The sequence below is a fragment of the Mus pahari genome, chromosome 3 (assembly GCF_900095145.1).
Source record: "Mus pahari chromosome 3, PAHARI_EIJ_v1.1, whole genome shotgun sequence".
Lineage (NCBI taxonomy): Eukaryota > Metazoa > Chordata > Mammalia > Rodentia > Muridae > Mus > Mus pahari.
Window position 1 is genome coordinate 18,704,412 of NC_034592.1, and position 14,677 is coordinate 18,719,088.

General features: G+C 55.3%; 1 protein-coding gene across 1 annotated transcript in view; it reads left to right on the top strand.

Moving 5' to 3' along the window:
• The window catches only part of Hmcn2 (hemicentin 2), a 146,952-nt gene that overhangs the window by 109,780 nt on the left and 22,495 nt on the right, over positions 1 to 14,677 (top strand). Inside the window, exons 69-85 of the mRNA XM_021194900.2 lie at positions 268 to 458; positions 573 to 654; positions 742 to 878; positions 1,519 to 1,660; positions 1,736 to 1,880; positions 2,463 to 2,590; positions 3,097 to 3,253; positions 4,506 to 4,627; positions 5,316 to 5,480; positions 6,605 to 6,712; positions 6,964 to 7,098; positions 7,350 to 7,484; positions 8,410 to 8,600; positions 9,481 to 9,694; positions 10,864 to 10,998; positions 11,866 to 12,056; positions 14,344 to 14,425. Of these exons, the coding sequence (XP_021050559.1) occupies positions 268 to 458; positions 573 to 654; positions 742 to 878; positions 1,519 to 1,660; positions 1,736 to 1,880; positions 2,463 to 2,590; positions 3,097 to 3,253; positions 4,506 to 4,627; positions 5,316 to 5,480; positions 6,605 to 6,712; positions 6,964 to 7,098; positions 7,350 to 7,484; positions 8,410 to 8,600; positions 9,481 to 9,694; positions 10,864 to 10,998; positions 11,866 to 12,056; positions 14,344 to 14,425 (2,460 nt within the window). The remainder of the gene's footprint in view (positions 1 to 267; positions 459 to 572; positions 655 to 741; positions 879 to 1,518; positions 1,661 to 1,735; positions 1,881 to 2,462; positions 2,591 to 3,096; positions 3,254 to 4,505; positions 4,628 to 5,315; positions 5,481 to 6,604; positions 6,713 to 6,963; positions 7,099 to 7,349; positions 7,485 to 8,409; positions 8,601 to 9,480; positions 9,695 to 10,863; positions 10,999 to 11,865; positions 12,057 to 14,343; positions 14,426 to 14,677) is intronic.

Consider the following 14,677-nt stretch of genomic DNA (forward strand, 5'->3'; position numbering starts at 1 on the left):
CCAACATGGACACAGCCTCATGAGGGAGCTCAAAAGCCTGCAATGAGGGGCCATATTAAAAACATTTGCTTCAACTCTGTCTCCTCCCCATGTACCAGATTCTGGTTGAGATCAAGGTACAAATAATTGTCCTGGGTTTCTATGTCTAGGTGGCCGCCCAGCACTCCCCCCCCACACACACACTCAACTGTTTCTTGGCCCTTCAGCAAGAAGCCTCTTGATAGTAGGGGAGGGGAGAAAAGCTGACCCAAGGTGGACATCTTGCAGATCCCCCCCACATTGAAGATTCTGATGAGACTTCAGAACTGTCACTGACACCCGGTGCCCACCTGGAACTCCTGTGTGAGGCCCGAGGCATCCCCCCACCCAATATCACTTGGCATAAAGATGGGCAGGCCCTGCGCAGGACGGAAAATGACAACCAAGCTGGCCGGGTGCTCCGGGTGCGGGATGTGCAGGTATTGGCAACGCCCGCTAGGGGTGAGTTAGGAGGGTTAGTCTGGCCAGAAGTTGGGGTGGCAAGAGGGGTGGACATGTGGAGCCAGAAGCAGCTGATCTCACCCCGCTCCCAGGTGGACAATGCTGGGCTGTATACCTGCCTGGCTGAGAGCCCTGCGGGTGAAGTGGAGAAGAGCTTCCGGGTCAGGGTTCAAGGTAGGGAGGGGATATGGGGACAGGGGGAGGGGGAGCGGCATGGACCTGCAAGAGTGAGTCCATCCCTCACATCCTCTCATCCCCCAGCCCCTCCAAATGTTGTTGGGCCCCGGGGTCCCCGCTCTGTGGTTGGCTTAGCCCCAGGGCAGCTGATCCTAGAGTGCTCGGTGGAGGCAGAGCCAGCACCAGAGATTGAGTGGCATCGAGGTGGTGTCCTGCTTCAGGTGAGCCCTTCATCTCCAGCTGAGGCCTCTGACCAAATGACCACAGGGTTCTGAGGGTCTGTCTGTCTGACGGCTCTCCGAGTGTCTGCTCTGGGCACATCTTCTACCTGATGGTACCGTCACTCCATGTCATGGTTGGGCATTGCAGCAAGACCAGGATTCATACCTGGTACTCTTTCCATGTACCCTTAGGTTACACTGAGGCCTTTGTGACCAAAATCTATGTTGTGGCTATGGACTGGGAGATTGAGGGTCTGTGGGCTCAGTGACAGTGCTCAGCCCGTCCAGGTTCCTGAGGGTCTCAGCAGAGTGACCCTCTGCTGCAGGTCTGTTGCTAGCCTAAGATGGAGCAGAGCCTCCTAAGTCTCTCAGACCTCCTGGCCTGATGCTTGTCTAGGCCAAGACTAGTTTGATCACTAGGGAACCATGAAGCAGAAACTATGGGAGGAAAGGCCATGCCCTGCAGGTAGGACCCAGAGACAGGCTTTACACTCGGCTCTGTCTCCAAAGTATTTCCTCCCACCCCTGGCTTTTCCAGCAAGAGAATGACAACTCAGGACTCATTTCTGAACCCATGAGACCAAGGTCATTGCCAAGTGCCAATAAAGATCCCTCTTTTCCCTCCTCCGGGGCTTTGCAGGCAGATGCCCACACTCACTTTCCAGAGCAGGGCCGATTCCTCAAGCTTCAGGCGCTGAGCACCGCGGACGGTGGGGACTACAGCTGCACAGCCCGCAACAGGGCAGGCAGCACCAGCGTGGCTTTCCATGTGGAGATCCACAGTAAGTGCCCCCCTCCCTGCCCACCTTCCCCTCAGAGCCACAGGCTCCCAGCTCTGCCCTCTTCCCCCTCCCCAGCGGCACCCGCCATCCAGTCAGGACCGAATGCTGTGAACATCTCAGTGAACCGCACGACCCTGCTGCCCTGCCAGGCCCATGGTGTGCCCGCACCCCTCGTGAGCTGGCGGAAGGACGGGATCCCTCTGCACCCTGGGAGCCCCAGGTGGGAGCAGGAGGGGAGGGCTTTAGGAGGACCCTGGGTTTAGGCTCCTCTCTCCCAGTCACCGAGAGAAACTCCTTTGGCAGTTGGAACAGAAAAGTGACCTTACACAGGATGTGGGTGGCTCTTGATGACAAGGACAGGCACACCACTGACCTTGTGATCTGTTTCTCTATGTTGTCTTCTCCTCACCCTCTTTCTCTCTCTCTCTATCTCTGTAAGCATGACAGGCACCTCCTCTCCACCCCAAGTTTACAGCTCCCCTGCTCACACAGCCTGGGGACGCAGCAAGCCCTCTGTAAATATTAAACCCAAATTGCCAAGGCGCGCAATGCCATTGGCGCAATCGACGGCCTGGCCATCGAGGCCATCCTCAAACATAGTGAGCCCGCTGCCCCCTGGAGCAGCCCCCCCCGGACCTTCCTGGTAGTTGTGTAGCTTTGTCGGTCTCTCAAGTGCAGGGCTGACTTGTAATCCTTTTGTAGGGAGAGCTGGGGGCAGAAGGGAGCCCCCAGCTGGAAGCACAGTCAGGGGTCCAGCACCTCTCAGAGCCCCATCTGAGGACAACCCCTCTTTCTGTTCCAGGCTAGAGTTTCTGCCCGAGGGCTCACTGCGGATTCATCCAGTCCTGGCACAGGATGCCGGACACTACCTCTGCCTAGCATCCAACTCTGCTGGCTCCGACCGGAAGGGCCTAGACCTCAGAGTCTTTGGTAGGAGGGCAAGGAAAAGCATCCTCCTGCCTTCAGCATCCGTTCCTGCCAGGGACCAAGGGCCAAAAGCAAGGATCCTCGGAGGTTTCAGCCATAAAGCTCAAGAGAGAAAGGTTTCACCCATATGTAGTCAGAGGACACATATGTCATACACCCTTCCTTAAAAGCACAGGACATCAAATGTTCCATGGGAGCTGGCTCAAAGCCACTGAATTGGGTCCTCTGATCAAGCTTTGCCTCCAGGGGCAGTTTTCCTGCCTTGCAGGACTCTGACCTTAGGCAGGACTGATGGACAGAAGTCTTGGTAGCCTCATTTAAGTGTGGGGTGTCAGGAAGGCACCAGGTTCAGGGACTCAGAAGGCCCAACCAATCCGTTGCTCCTTGTTAGCTCTCCCTGGAGAACTCCCCTCCCTCTGCTCCCTGGGATGGGTTGAAGATGGCAGCCAGTGTCCCAGTTGTGAGCACAGTCTCAGAAAGCCTGTTTCTAATAACCAACCTCTCCCCAGAACCCCCGGCCATTGTCCCTGGCCCCTCCAACCTGACCCTGACAGCCCACAGCCCGGCCTCACTGCCCTGCGAAGCCAGAGGCTCTCCCAAGCCCCTGGTGACCTGGTGGAAGGATGGGCAGAAGCTGGACCTCCACCTGCAGCAAGGCGCCTACCGGTAACGAACGGTCCATCCACGGCATAGACATATGGGAGGTCGGGGCCCAGCACACCGAGTGTGGCAGGGTCAGTGAGTCAGTGAGGAGGGTCCAGGACCCCAGATGCCAGGGGGGAATTGTGACACGGAGGCAGAGGGACACCCCCCCCCTGGCAGGAGAGAAGGTGCTTGAACACATGGCCCCACAGAAAAGCATGCATGACTTATTCAGCACATTGTAAACAGGGCATGGGAGTGCTAGGGGGGCTCAGTGGCAGGTCAGTTGCTGAGCATACAGGAAGCCTGTAGTGGTAAATAATTAAAGTCTGCACTATGCTCCCAATGGGTGTGTCTGTGCAGCTCTGCACTCGCCCAAGGGCTCTGGACTCACAAATGAAAGACACACACATGCAACTTTTATATTTTATATGCCCTGGCTAGGTCAATAGCTGGGCCACTCTTGAACCTCCACGTGGCTAACACCCCCCCTCTGTTATTCCTGAGTTAACACTTGCTAAATCTATATAGCCTCTCTGCTACCCCAAACCCAATCAGGAGAGTGACCCCTGGGGCTGCTTTCCCCGATTCTTACATGTTGGCGGGCTCTCCCTCCTGCGCCTTTTCCTGTGTGGTTCGCCCTCCTAATGGCAGAATCCCTCTCCTCTGTGGTTCTTGCCTGGGGAATCCTAAACGTCTCTCCTCTGTCCCTCTGCCCAACCATTAGCCACTGGCTCTTCACTGATCAGTCAAAAAACCAACTGTGGGTAGGGACCTGCAGCAGATGTGCGAATTCCCACGCATGCACAAATCAAATCCCCAACAGAAGCCCGTGGCTACTTCTAAGAGCTTAGTGTTGCCCACGTGTGGCCAGTGGGAAGTGACCATCAGAAGTGTTGGCTATGTGTCTCATCGATGGCACACTGTCCCCAAACACCACGCAGGAAGCAGAACAGAATCAATGCACACGAAAGTCACACAAGCCCAGCGGCTGAGACTTCCCGGACTAGAAAGTTCTCGAAGAGACTTCTTTTTCGTGTACAATGTTAGTCTGTGCTGAGTATATCCCATGTGTGTACAGCAGCTCATGAGGCCTGAAGACGGTCTCAGATCCCCTGGAGTTGGAGTTACTGCCCAGAAGTAGCAGGGCCTCTGAGCCTCTGAGGCCCTAGATCTGAGTCATGTCTAGAGATAGATGCAGGGCAGGTCTGGAGTGGGGAGACGTCTGTGGCTCACCCCAGGCCCCTCACTTCAGCCATCCCTCTGTCCATCCCAGGCTTCTGCCTTCCAACGCCCTGTTCCTCACCGCTCCCAGCCCTCAGGACTCAGCCCAGTTTGAGTGTGTCGTGAGCAATGAGGTGGGCGAGTCCCGAAGGCGCTACCAGGTGACCGTTCAAGGTAAGCCCTCGCAGAGGAGAGAAATGTGGGTCAGACACCCTCACTGCTGGGAGCTCTCCTGCCAGCAAGGACTTGTGCTGGCTTCACCCCATGACTTCTGTGCGTCTTAGGGCACCTCCTTCAGGAAATTCTCCCGGGTCTTACCTCCCACCACTCAGACATCTTCCAATCTTCAACAGTCTAAACCCAGATCTGCTCCTTCCTCAGCTGCCTGGGCCCTCAAGGCAGACTAAAGTCTCAGCTGGACCTGGGAGGTCCCGTGTGGTCCAGCCCCACAGATGGCACCCAGGTTCAGCTTGCGCCATGGCTTGCCCTGGGATCACCTATGCCTCGGCTTACTTCAGGATCTGTTCACAAGCTGTCCCCTCCCTTCTGCCAGAAACATGCTTCCTTCACCCAGCCAACACCTGCTTTTCCTCCAGATTTCAATTCTGTGTCACCTCTCCCAGGGGCCTTCTCCAAAGTCACCAAGCCAACATCTCTACAGAAAGCTGTCCATGACTATCTCTGTGCCCAGAAATATCTGCTGAGTATTCAGTATGATTTTGCCATTCCCTCAGCATCCGTCTCTGCTGTCACCTCTCATGCCACCTCATGTCCTAGCCTCCCTTCATGACAGTTCTGTCCCCGAGGTCCGGTGACCACCTCTCCTCTCTGCACCTCAGCAGGGACTTGCCTTGTATTCTAGTGCCTCCCACCATTGCGGATGACCAGACACATTTCACGGTGACCAGGATGGCACCTGTGATCCTCACATGCCACAGCACAGGGTCACCAGCCCCAGCCGTGTCCTGGAGCAAGGCAGGCACCCAGCTGGGAGCAAGGGGCAGCGGCTACCGCGTCTTGCCCTCTGGTAAGTTACAGCGAGCAGCAAGGATGCCTCTGAGGAGAGAGGGGGCTGCATTAAGGTGTGGAAGGGCTCTGGACAGCAGGAAAGAAGCAAGTTCGCTCACCTTGCTGTGTAACCCGAGAGAAGACCCTTGCCCTCTCTGAGCTTCAGTACCCCTTCCTGTGCAGTGTCTGAGGCCCATCAGAGGAACTGCGGGGATCCTGGAAAAATCAGGGGTTTCTGATGAAAGGAGAAAGATCTGTGGGAGTATTGGCAAAGCTAGCTCCAGCCAAGGGTGCTGGCCTTCATTTTAAAGTCATGCTCTTGACCCTTTGGTGTTGGAGAGTGTCTATCATGGATGGAATTTGGATAACGGATTTGTAAAATGCCTTTGCTGGGCTGAGAGCACAGCCCACTTGGTAGAACACTCTCCTAGCCTGTGGAAAGACCTGGGCTCCATCCCCGGCATCACATAAAGCTGGCTTGGCGGTGCACACTACATACTTCCAGTACTTGAGAGACTAGGCAGGAGGATCAGAATGCCGAGGTCATTCTCAGCGACATAGTAGGTTCAAGGCCAGCCTGGGCCACATGAGACCCTGTCTCAGAAAGAATGACATTGACTTCTCAGGTGTCCAAGGATACAAAAGTGATTATGGCAGTTCCCCCAATGAGTGCTCTTGCTGATTAGCAAAGCCTGCTCTCAGGGCCGCTGGGCAAGGCAGCCCCTGCTTTTCAGACGCTCAGGCGCAATGGCTCTCTCCTGCCATTACAGGCTTATAGGCCAGTGACCTCGCTCCCCCCACCCCCAGCAGGCCCCAGGGGTCCCCAGGTAGTATTTCCGAACCACTCTGCAGCTAGAAGGTTAGGCTGGGGCTCACTGCCTGCTCCCCTCTTTCCACCCGGAGAGCAGAGGGGCGTCCTGGGAGGCTTCTGAGGAGAGCACATTGGGAAGCGCAGAGGTTCTCAGCAAGGAGCAACTGACCCTGAGATCCCATAGCCCATCTTGTCTGCTTCAAAACCTGAGGCCAGAGAGCCCAGCCCGCATGGTGGGCTCAGAACTGATTCCCATGCCCTCTCCATCAGGAGGGACTCCTGTCACTAATCCCATCCCTCCTCCCCCAATCGTGCCTGGCTCCCACCCACAGGAGCCCTGGAGATTGAGCAGGCCCTCCCTATCCACGCTGGCCGATACACCTGCACAGCTCGAAACTCTGCAGGGGTGGCCCGCAAGCACATGGTCCTCACAGTGCAAGGTAAGGACCCCAGCAGGGCCCACCTGAGGCCCCAGGGTAAGTGGAGGGGGGGCTGGGAGTATGGGGGAGGCCTCACCCCCTGACGCCCCCAGCCTAACTTACACTAATTCCTAACTTGGTATCTTTGGGAGAGAGCAGGCTCCCCGCAGCCTTGTGGCTGACATGAGGCTTCAGAGCCCCTGTCCTCCTAGAATTCCCTCTCCTTTGACATAAATCCTGGTTGGAGGGACCTCTGTCTTCTGTGCCCACAGCCTCCCCTGTGGTAAAGCCACTCCCCAGCGTGGTTCAGGTTGTGGCGGCGGAGGAGGTGCTGCTGCCCTGTGAGGCCTCTGGCATCCCCCAGCCAATGGTCATCTGGCAGAAAGAGGGGCTCAGCATCCCTGAAGGTGAGACCTCACAGTGGCTGGCAGGAAGGGCAAGGTGGTCCTCCTTCCTGCCCCAGGGGGCCCCACCCTCACCCCTGGGAGAGATCTGACACAGCCCAGCCTGGGCCCGAGACACGGTCCCGCCTCCTGCCCTCTGAGACGCCAGCAAATCCGACAGATCATCTCAAGCCACATCCGTCTGGGTGCTTCTGCCACCGCTGTCACCGCTGCCACCACAGACACTAGCCTGAACTTTATCTATCCAAATCCAGGAGCTCACATGCAGGTCCTCCCCAGTGGCCAGCTGCGGATCATGCACGCCAGCCCAGAGGATGCCGGGAACTACTTCTGCATTGCCCAGAACAGCGTGGGCAGTGCCATGGCGAAGACCAGGCTGGTGGTGCAAGGTGCGCCCAGGAGGGACCTGCAGGAGACATGGTCACCCAGAATTTGAGACTTTCTCTTCCTAGTCTACTCCAACCCTGACTGACACACCCCACCTTTCTCCTACCCAGCACTGCTGAAGGAACTTTCTCTTGTCCACAGTCTGGATGGCTCCAGGCATAAACGCCCACCCTCTGCCTTCTCCGCCTCCTACTGGCGTGCCTGCCTGGCCTTCCTTCTCTCACTGTAATTTGGTGACAGTAACTTGGTGACAGCAGTTGTTTCCCCTGCCTAGAAGCTTCTATATGGCTGGCTTTTCCTTAGTTTGAGCCTTCCGGTCTGCCAAATGTCTGCTTAGCCTTCAAAGTGTATTCAGTGACCCAGGGTGGGTGTTCCGTCCCTGAGGCTATGGACAGGATATCTGGGTGACCATGGCTCTGTGGCTAGGGTTGGGTTTGCTGTGAAGCCAGAGCGGCTCCTGACTCCGTGCCCCTCCCGACCCTGCTTGTCCAGCATGGACTCATGCCTCCGGATGAATGAAACGAGCCACGCCTGGCTGGGCCCTTCACTGTGTCCCTAGAATAGTCCCTGGGGGAGGAAAATGTCCCAACTTTGCTGTTCATGTTCTCTGAGGTTGTCATATCAGGGAGCCTGTGCTAATGGAGCCCTACATGGCCTCTGCCCCCACCACAGTGCTTTAAGACATTGTGTGTGTGCACGCACATGCACATACACCTGTGTGTACACGCCTGGGCACACAGCTATCATAGGGTCATAACATTGCCAGACACAGAATCCTCAGCTCATTCTGCCCACGGGCAATGACCTGTGGCTTGGCGGTTAGTAGGTGACATTACTAAGGGCTGAGTGCTAACCAGGCACCGGCACAGAGAAGCCAAACCTATGACAGCTCAACCCAGCCCCCAAATGAGCTCCATCTCTTTGCAGTCCCGCCTGTGATTGAGAATGGCCTCCCAGACTTGTCCACCATTGAGGGCTCCCACGCCCTCCTGCCCTGCACAGCCAAGGGCAGCCCGGAGCCAGCCATCACCTGGGAAAAGGATGGCCACCTGGTATCTGGAGCTGAGGGGAAGTTCACCCTGCAGCCTTCCGGGGAGCTCCTGGTGAAGAACTCTGAGGTGAGGCCCAGGCCCAAGATCAGCGAGTGTGGCCCTAGCATGGCAGATAGCTGTGGAGTACCGCCTGCTGGCCGAAGCTATCCCTGAGCCCGTTAGCCCCTGGGAACAAGGGCAGTGTTGGGATCCCACCCACAAGGATAAGCCAAGGTTCTGAGGCAACTGGATATCCCAAGATAGCTCTGTCCATAACCAGGATCCAGGTTTGAAATGACCGCCTCGGCCACCTCCCAGGGAAGCATAGTGACAACTTAGTGTCTCCCAAGTGGACCAGTTGTTCCCAACCAACCTCAGCACTGAACGTCTTCCAAGTACTGGAGGAGGTGTTGAGCCGGGGGATCTGGGGTGCCAGCCCCCTTGATCATCAGTACAGCAAACGGAGCCACTCTTTGAATGCCCTGGCAGCTGTGTGGTGCTGCAGGACTGTGAGGGTGACTGAGGGCCCAGACTCTGTCCCCACAACAGTGAGGAGCACACTCGCCCTGCTTTGGGCCCCCTGCAGAACATGTTCCCTCAGAACCTCACTGGGTTTTCCCATAAAGGTCCCGGAGGTAGGAGCCACCTCTCGGGTATTTCAAACATGAACAAGTTGGCATGTGTCAGCTTGAGCACAAGGCCCAGCGACTAGTACTGTCAGGAAACAGGACGCTTGGCTCTGGTCACATGATCAGAGCTTGGGTGATTTTTTTTTTTTTAAGTAGGGGCATGGAGGCACCCTACCTAGCCTCAGGGGAAGTCGGCTTGGCCTTCTGCTGGCTGGAGTGGCTCTGCTTCTCTAGCTTGGAGGTTTCACAGGAACCTGTAGAGAATGGGTCTCCAAGGATGTTCTGGCCCAGGTTAGGTGCAGAGGCAGTCACTGTCCTGAACCTCTCCTTCCCTACAGGGCCAGGATGCAGGCACATACATCTGCACTGCAGAGAATGCCGTGGGCCGTGCCCGACGCCGCGTGCATCTCACCATCCTGACATTGCCTGTCCTCACCACCTTGCCTGGGGACCGAAGCCTGCGCCTTGGGGACAGGCTATGGCTTCGCTGTGTGGCCAGGGGCAGCCCAACACCCCGCATTGGCTGGACCATCAATGACCAGCCTGTCACAGGTCTAGATCTCTTGGAGTCAGGGGTGACCAGAGCTGGGACTGGGGAGGTGGAAGGGGAAGAAGGGTTGAGAGAGCAGTGCGGTAGAGCAGAGGGGCGTGGCAGACGGTCCTTCGGGCCCTGGGTGTCCAGGCTATACAAGGAACCACAGGGAACCTGCCGTGAGCACGCCCTGAGCTGTATGTTAGAGCTAGCAAGAAGCCATCTGGTCAGAAGACTTAGCCCCAGAGACCTCGGGTCAGGAGGGGGATGCCTGTGTTCTTGCCCCAAGATGCTGTTCCTATAGGGAGAACTCTGTCTTCCCTTCTCAGACCCAGCAGGGGAACACAGGGGTTCAGAGCACACAGTAGGTACTTGACAAATGTCTGCTTTGTTAGTGGATCGCTGGATGCTCTCCCCTGGAAATGGCATTTTCTGCTGTGGAGTGCATCACCCAAGTGTAAGGCCAGGTCTACGGAACACTCACGTGCACCTGCAGACAGGCTTCTCTGTGCACCTTACAAGGGAGTTACAGTACATCTTCTATGACACAGAGAAAAGCACGGGTACCAAGGACAAGATGACCCAACCCAACAATACACTTGGTATCCCAAAAAGACTCCCCCACAGTGGGCAGTGTCTGTCATGGAGACTATGTCTGACCCACAGGAAGGAAAGCAGCCTCAACAGAGGACCTGAGTTCAAATCTACAGCACCCACAGAAAAAATGGATATAGTGGCGAGTATCTGTGATCCCAGAACAGGGAAGGCGAGACAGGCATAACTCTGGGACCTACTGGACAGTCAGTCTAGCCAATCAGAGAACTCATCGGGTTCTTTGTAGCCCAGGCTGGCCTTGAGCTCCTAGACCTACTATCTTCATTCTCAAGCACTCGGATCACGGTCCTGTAATTTTATGTCTGATTATTTATGTTAATAGTCCCCCAAAGGCCTACCCTTGACTGTCACCTGGAAATCACAAAACAGGCAAACTCTCTGGCCAGATCCTCTGTGGCTTGTGCCCCCCTCCCCAGCCAGTCAGGCTGCCACCCATGGAGAAGGGACCCTGTCATTTGTCTCCGTGTCCCTGTTAAGTCCCTTCTGGATGCACAGGCCTCGGCAGAGTGACCAAGGATGGAGGCCCTTATTCCAGACTAAGAGTTGTGGACATCTATCTCTCTTTCCACCACAGAAGGGGTGTCTGAGCAGGACGGGGGCAGCACACTGCAGCGGGCAGCCGTCACCAGAGAGGACAGCGGCACATACACGTGCTGGGCCGAGAACAGAGTTGGCCGTGTGCAGGCTGTCAGCTTCGTCCACGTGAAGGGTAGGATGGGAGCGCATGTGATCTTCCTCCATGGCCCTCCTGTAACCCTCCTCATTTCCTGCTGTTTAAGAAACCAACTTCCTGCCTTCTAACTAGTGACTCTTCAACCTGTGCATGTTGGGAGTCCCGGGGGGACTTTATACACTGCCAGGGCCTAAGTTCTACTCTGTAAACACATCCCTGGAGGAGACAGGTCAGAGCAGAAAACTGTACTTCATACTCTATCTCTCGACAGTCCCAGATGCAGTATCAGGGGATGAGGAGCAGGCTGCTGGGGACAGTGTATGGCCAGTGCTTACCAGTCTGCTGTTGTCCCCTTGGCATAGGTAGCCCTCAGAACACTGGGACTTTTGCTTAGCTTTAGGTGGGCCTTGTTGGAGGCAGTGTAACCTAAGGCACTAGGTCTGTGTGGCTTTGGGTCAATTCAATCTCAGGAGCCATGGATCCCAGCCTAGAACAGCCAGCAGTGCCTGGAAAGTTAAATGGGTCCCTTACTTCTCTCCAGCGGGTGTCCCAGCTGTCCCTATGGTTCTTTTCTAAAGTACCTGGCAGTGTAATCTGCCGTTGGGGTGATCTATCTGCGTGGACCAGTATGGCAGGCACATACATATAAGACAAATTCCCTCCTGCATCTACTCAGGCATCACCAATCGATCAAAGCACAAGTTCCTGGTGACCTCTTCTGGTTTATGGGCATCAGCCCATGACACAGAAGCTGTTGGCCCTCCCAATACATGGGCTATGCACAGCCATGCTGGGCCACAGGGGCTCCTTTAGCGCTCAGGAGGAAGGCAGGAGCTGAACAGTTTGGTGGTGAAATTGATGAAATGATGGGCTGCAGGGGCACTTCACTCCTGGCTCTTGCAGAGGCTCCGGTCCTACAAGGGGAAGCCTTCTCTTACCTGGTAGAACCTGTAGGGGGCAGCATCCAGCTACACTGCGTGGTTCGTGGAGATCCAGCTCCAGACATCCACTGGACCAAAGATGGCCTTCCACTGCCCATCAGCCGCCTCCACTTCCAGCTACAGAACGGCTCCCTGACCATCCTCAGGACCAAGGCAAGGCGGGGCCGAGTCCTTTGCTTTTCACAGTGGTTTAGAAGATTGTTAGGTTAGCACCACCCGCCACAGTCTAGAAGGAACTTCCCTCCACAGTGCATGCAGGAGGCTGACTCTGCCTGTTCCCTATAGGAAGCTCACCTCGTAGATTTCGCCTGCACCCCACCTTCCAGCGGCAAGCCACACTGAAACTGACCAGTCAGTCCTGATAGCATGTCATCATACGCTTTGCATCTGCCCAGATAGGAAGCATGCAAACAGTCATTAAAGACGTGCATAGCGAGGCTGGAACGGTAGCTCAGCTGTTAAGAGCACTGGCTGCTCCAGAGGACCGGGGTTCAATCCCCAGCACCCGCATGGCAGCTCACAACCGTCTGTAACTCCTTGTCCAGGGGATCTGATACCCTCACACAGACATATATGCAGGCAAAACACATGTACATTAAAAAAATAATTTTATAATTTTATAATAAAAATTATAAAAAATACATGTTAAAAAAGAGACAGATATAATGCGACAGCAGCTGCAGTGACAGCCACCCTGCTGAACCAGCATGAACGCCATGAGGTGTAATACCTGTGGCAGTCCTGGGGACACCTGCACAGTCCTGGGGACAACTGCAAATGTCTTGGGGACACCTGCACAGACCTGGGGACAACTGCAAATGTCTTGGGGACACCTGCATAGTCCTAGGGACACCTGCACAGTCCTGGGGACACCTGCAAATATCTTGGGGACACCTGCACAGTCCTGGGAACATCTGCAACAGTTCTAGTAGGTCATATTCTTTGAGAAATTGGCTTTGTTTTTGTTGTTGTTGTTTACTTGCTGCTTGTTGTTATCGTAGGGGGGGGGGGTTAAGAAAGAGTTTCTCTGTGTAGACCTGGCTGGCCTTAAACTCAGAGATCTGCCTCCTGAGTGCTGGGATTATAGGCGTGGGCCACCACTGCCCAGATCTTTCAGAGATTGGGAAATTGAATCTCCAGAGATATGGTAATGTGGTAGTGACAACTCCGCCCATGAGGATCTGGCCTCCAGATCTCCACCCTCAGCTGTGTCTCAGCAGGAGCCACCTCTTGGATAGATACCACCTCAGCACAGGTGGGGTCTTGTGAGTTCAAGGCCAGTCTGGTCTACAGAGTGAGTTCCAGGACAGCCAGGGCTACACAGAGAAGAGAGAGAGAGAGAGACAGAGACAGACAGAGAGACAGAAAGAGAGATGGTTCGGTTTGGTTTTGGTTTTTTTGAGACAGGGTCTCTCTATGGAGCCTTGGCTGCCTTGGAACTCGCTATGTAGAAGATGCTGGCCTTGAACTCTATGTATCTCCCTGCCTGTGCCTCTTGAGTACTGGTATTAAAGGCATGTGTCACCATGTTCTGCTTTTAAAAATAAAATAAAACAAATCTAGCAGCAATGACAGGAAGAGAATGAAGGTGTCTCTCTGCATCACCGCAGACTAGTCACAGACATGGCCCCATGTGCACAGTGTCCATAGCCACCGAGCTATTACTGTGCTAAAGCCCCTGTGTGCTGGTGCTGGAGACCCCGTAAGCTGCACCTTCTAGTGCAAACACCTGAGTCCTAGGCTTTAAAATGTACCAGGCATGGCCTGTGGAGATGGCTCAGTCAGCAAAGTGTTTGTCGAGGTTCCAGGAGACTGGCGTTTGACCCCAGGAATCCAGCTCTAAAGAGCTGAGTCTGGGAGCTCAAATAATCCAAGCCCTGGGGAAACAGACAGGATGACCCTTTGCCTCCTGGGCCACCAAGCCTAGCCGACTCGTTGAGTTCCAGGCCAAAGAGAACAAGGCGGATAGATAGGAGCTGAGGAATGACTCCCAATGGTAGCCTCTGGCCTCCACGTGCTTGAACATGTGTACGCGCATGCACGCGTGCGCATACACACACCCCACAAGCACACACACATGCGCCCAATAAACAATAAATACATAAACGATTTTTAAGTGTGCTCATCCAAATCCCTATGGCAGAGCACTAATAACAGTCCACGTAGATGTCTGGAAAAGGAAAATCCGGAATGTACTCTGCCCAGGGCAACAAACCCTGCCATTCTTCACCTCGGGCTTCCGTGCACAGGGGTTGGATTCTCCGAATAGCTGACGAATGGCCTCAGGGCCCTCGCTGCCTTCAGGATTCTTGTTTCCCTGTCCACCATCCACCTTACACCCCTTCCTGGCCAGAGAAGTCTCAGTACAGTTACCTATGTGTGCCCAGCTGACCCTCCTCCTCACCTAAGCACCTGCACCCCACCCCCTTGCCACCTGCAGATGGACGACGCAGGACGGTACCAATGCCTGGCCATGAACGAGATGGGCACCGTGAAGAGAGTGGTGACACTCGTGCTTCAGAGTGAGTTTCAGCTCTAGCAGGTGGGGATCAGGTGATATGGGCACGCAGGGCCAGTTGCGGCTGGGTATGGCTGGGTACGGCTGGGTACGGTTCATTCTGTGGCAGAAGCCCACTGAAACATTTCCCATGTAACCCAGGTTCAGGCTGACACAAATGTCACTGTTATTTTTATTGTCCTTCCTTCCTTCATTCCTTCCTTCCTTCCTCCCTCCCTCCCTCCCTCCCTCCCTTCCTCCCTCCCTCCCTTCCTTC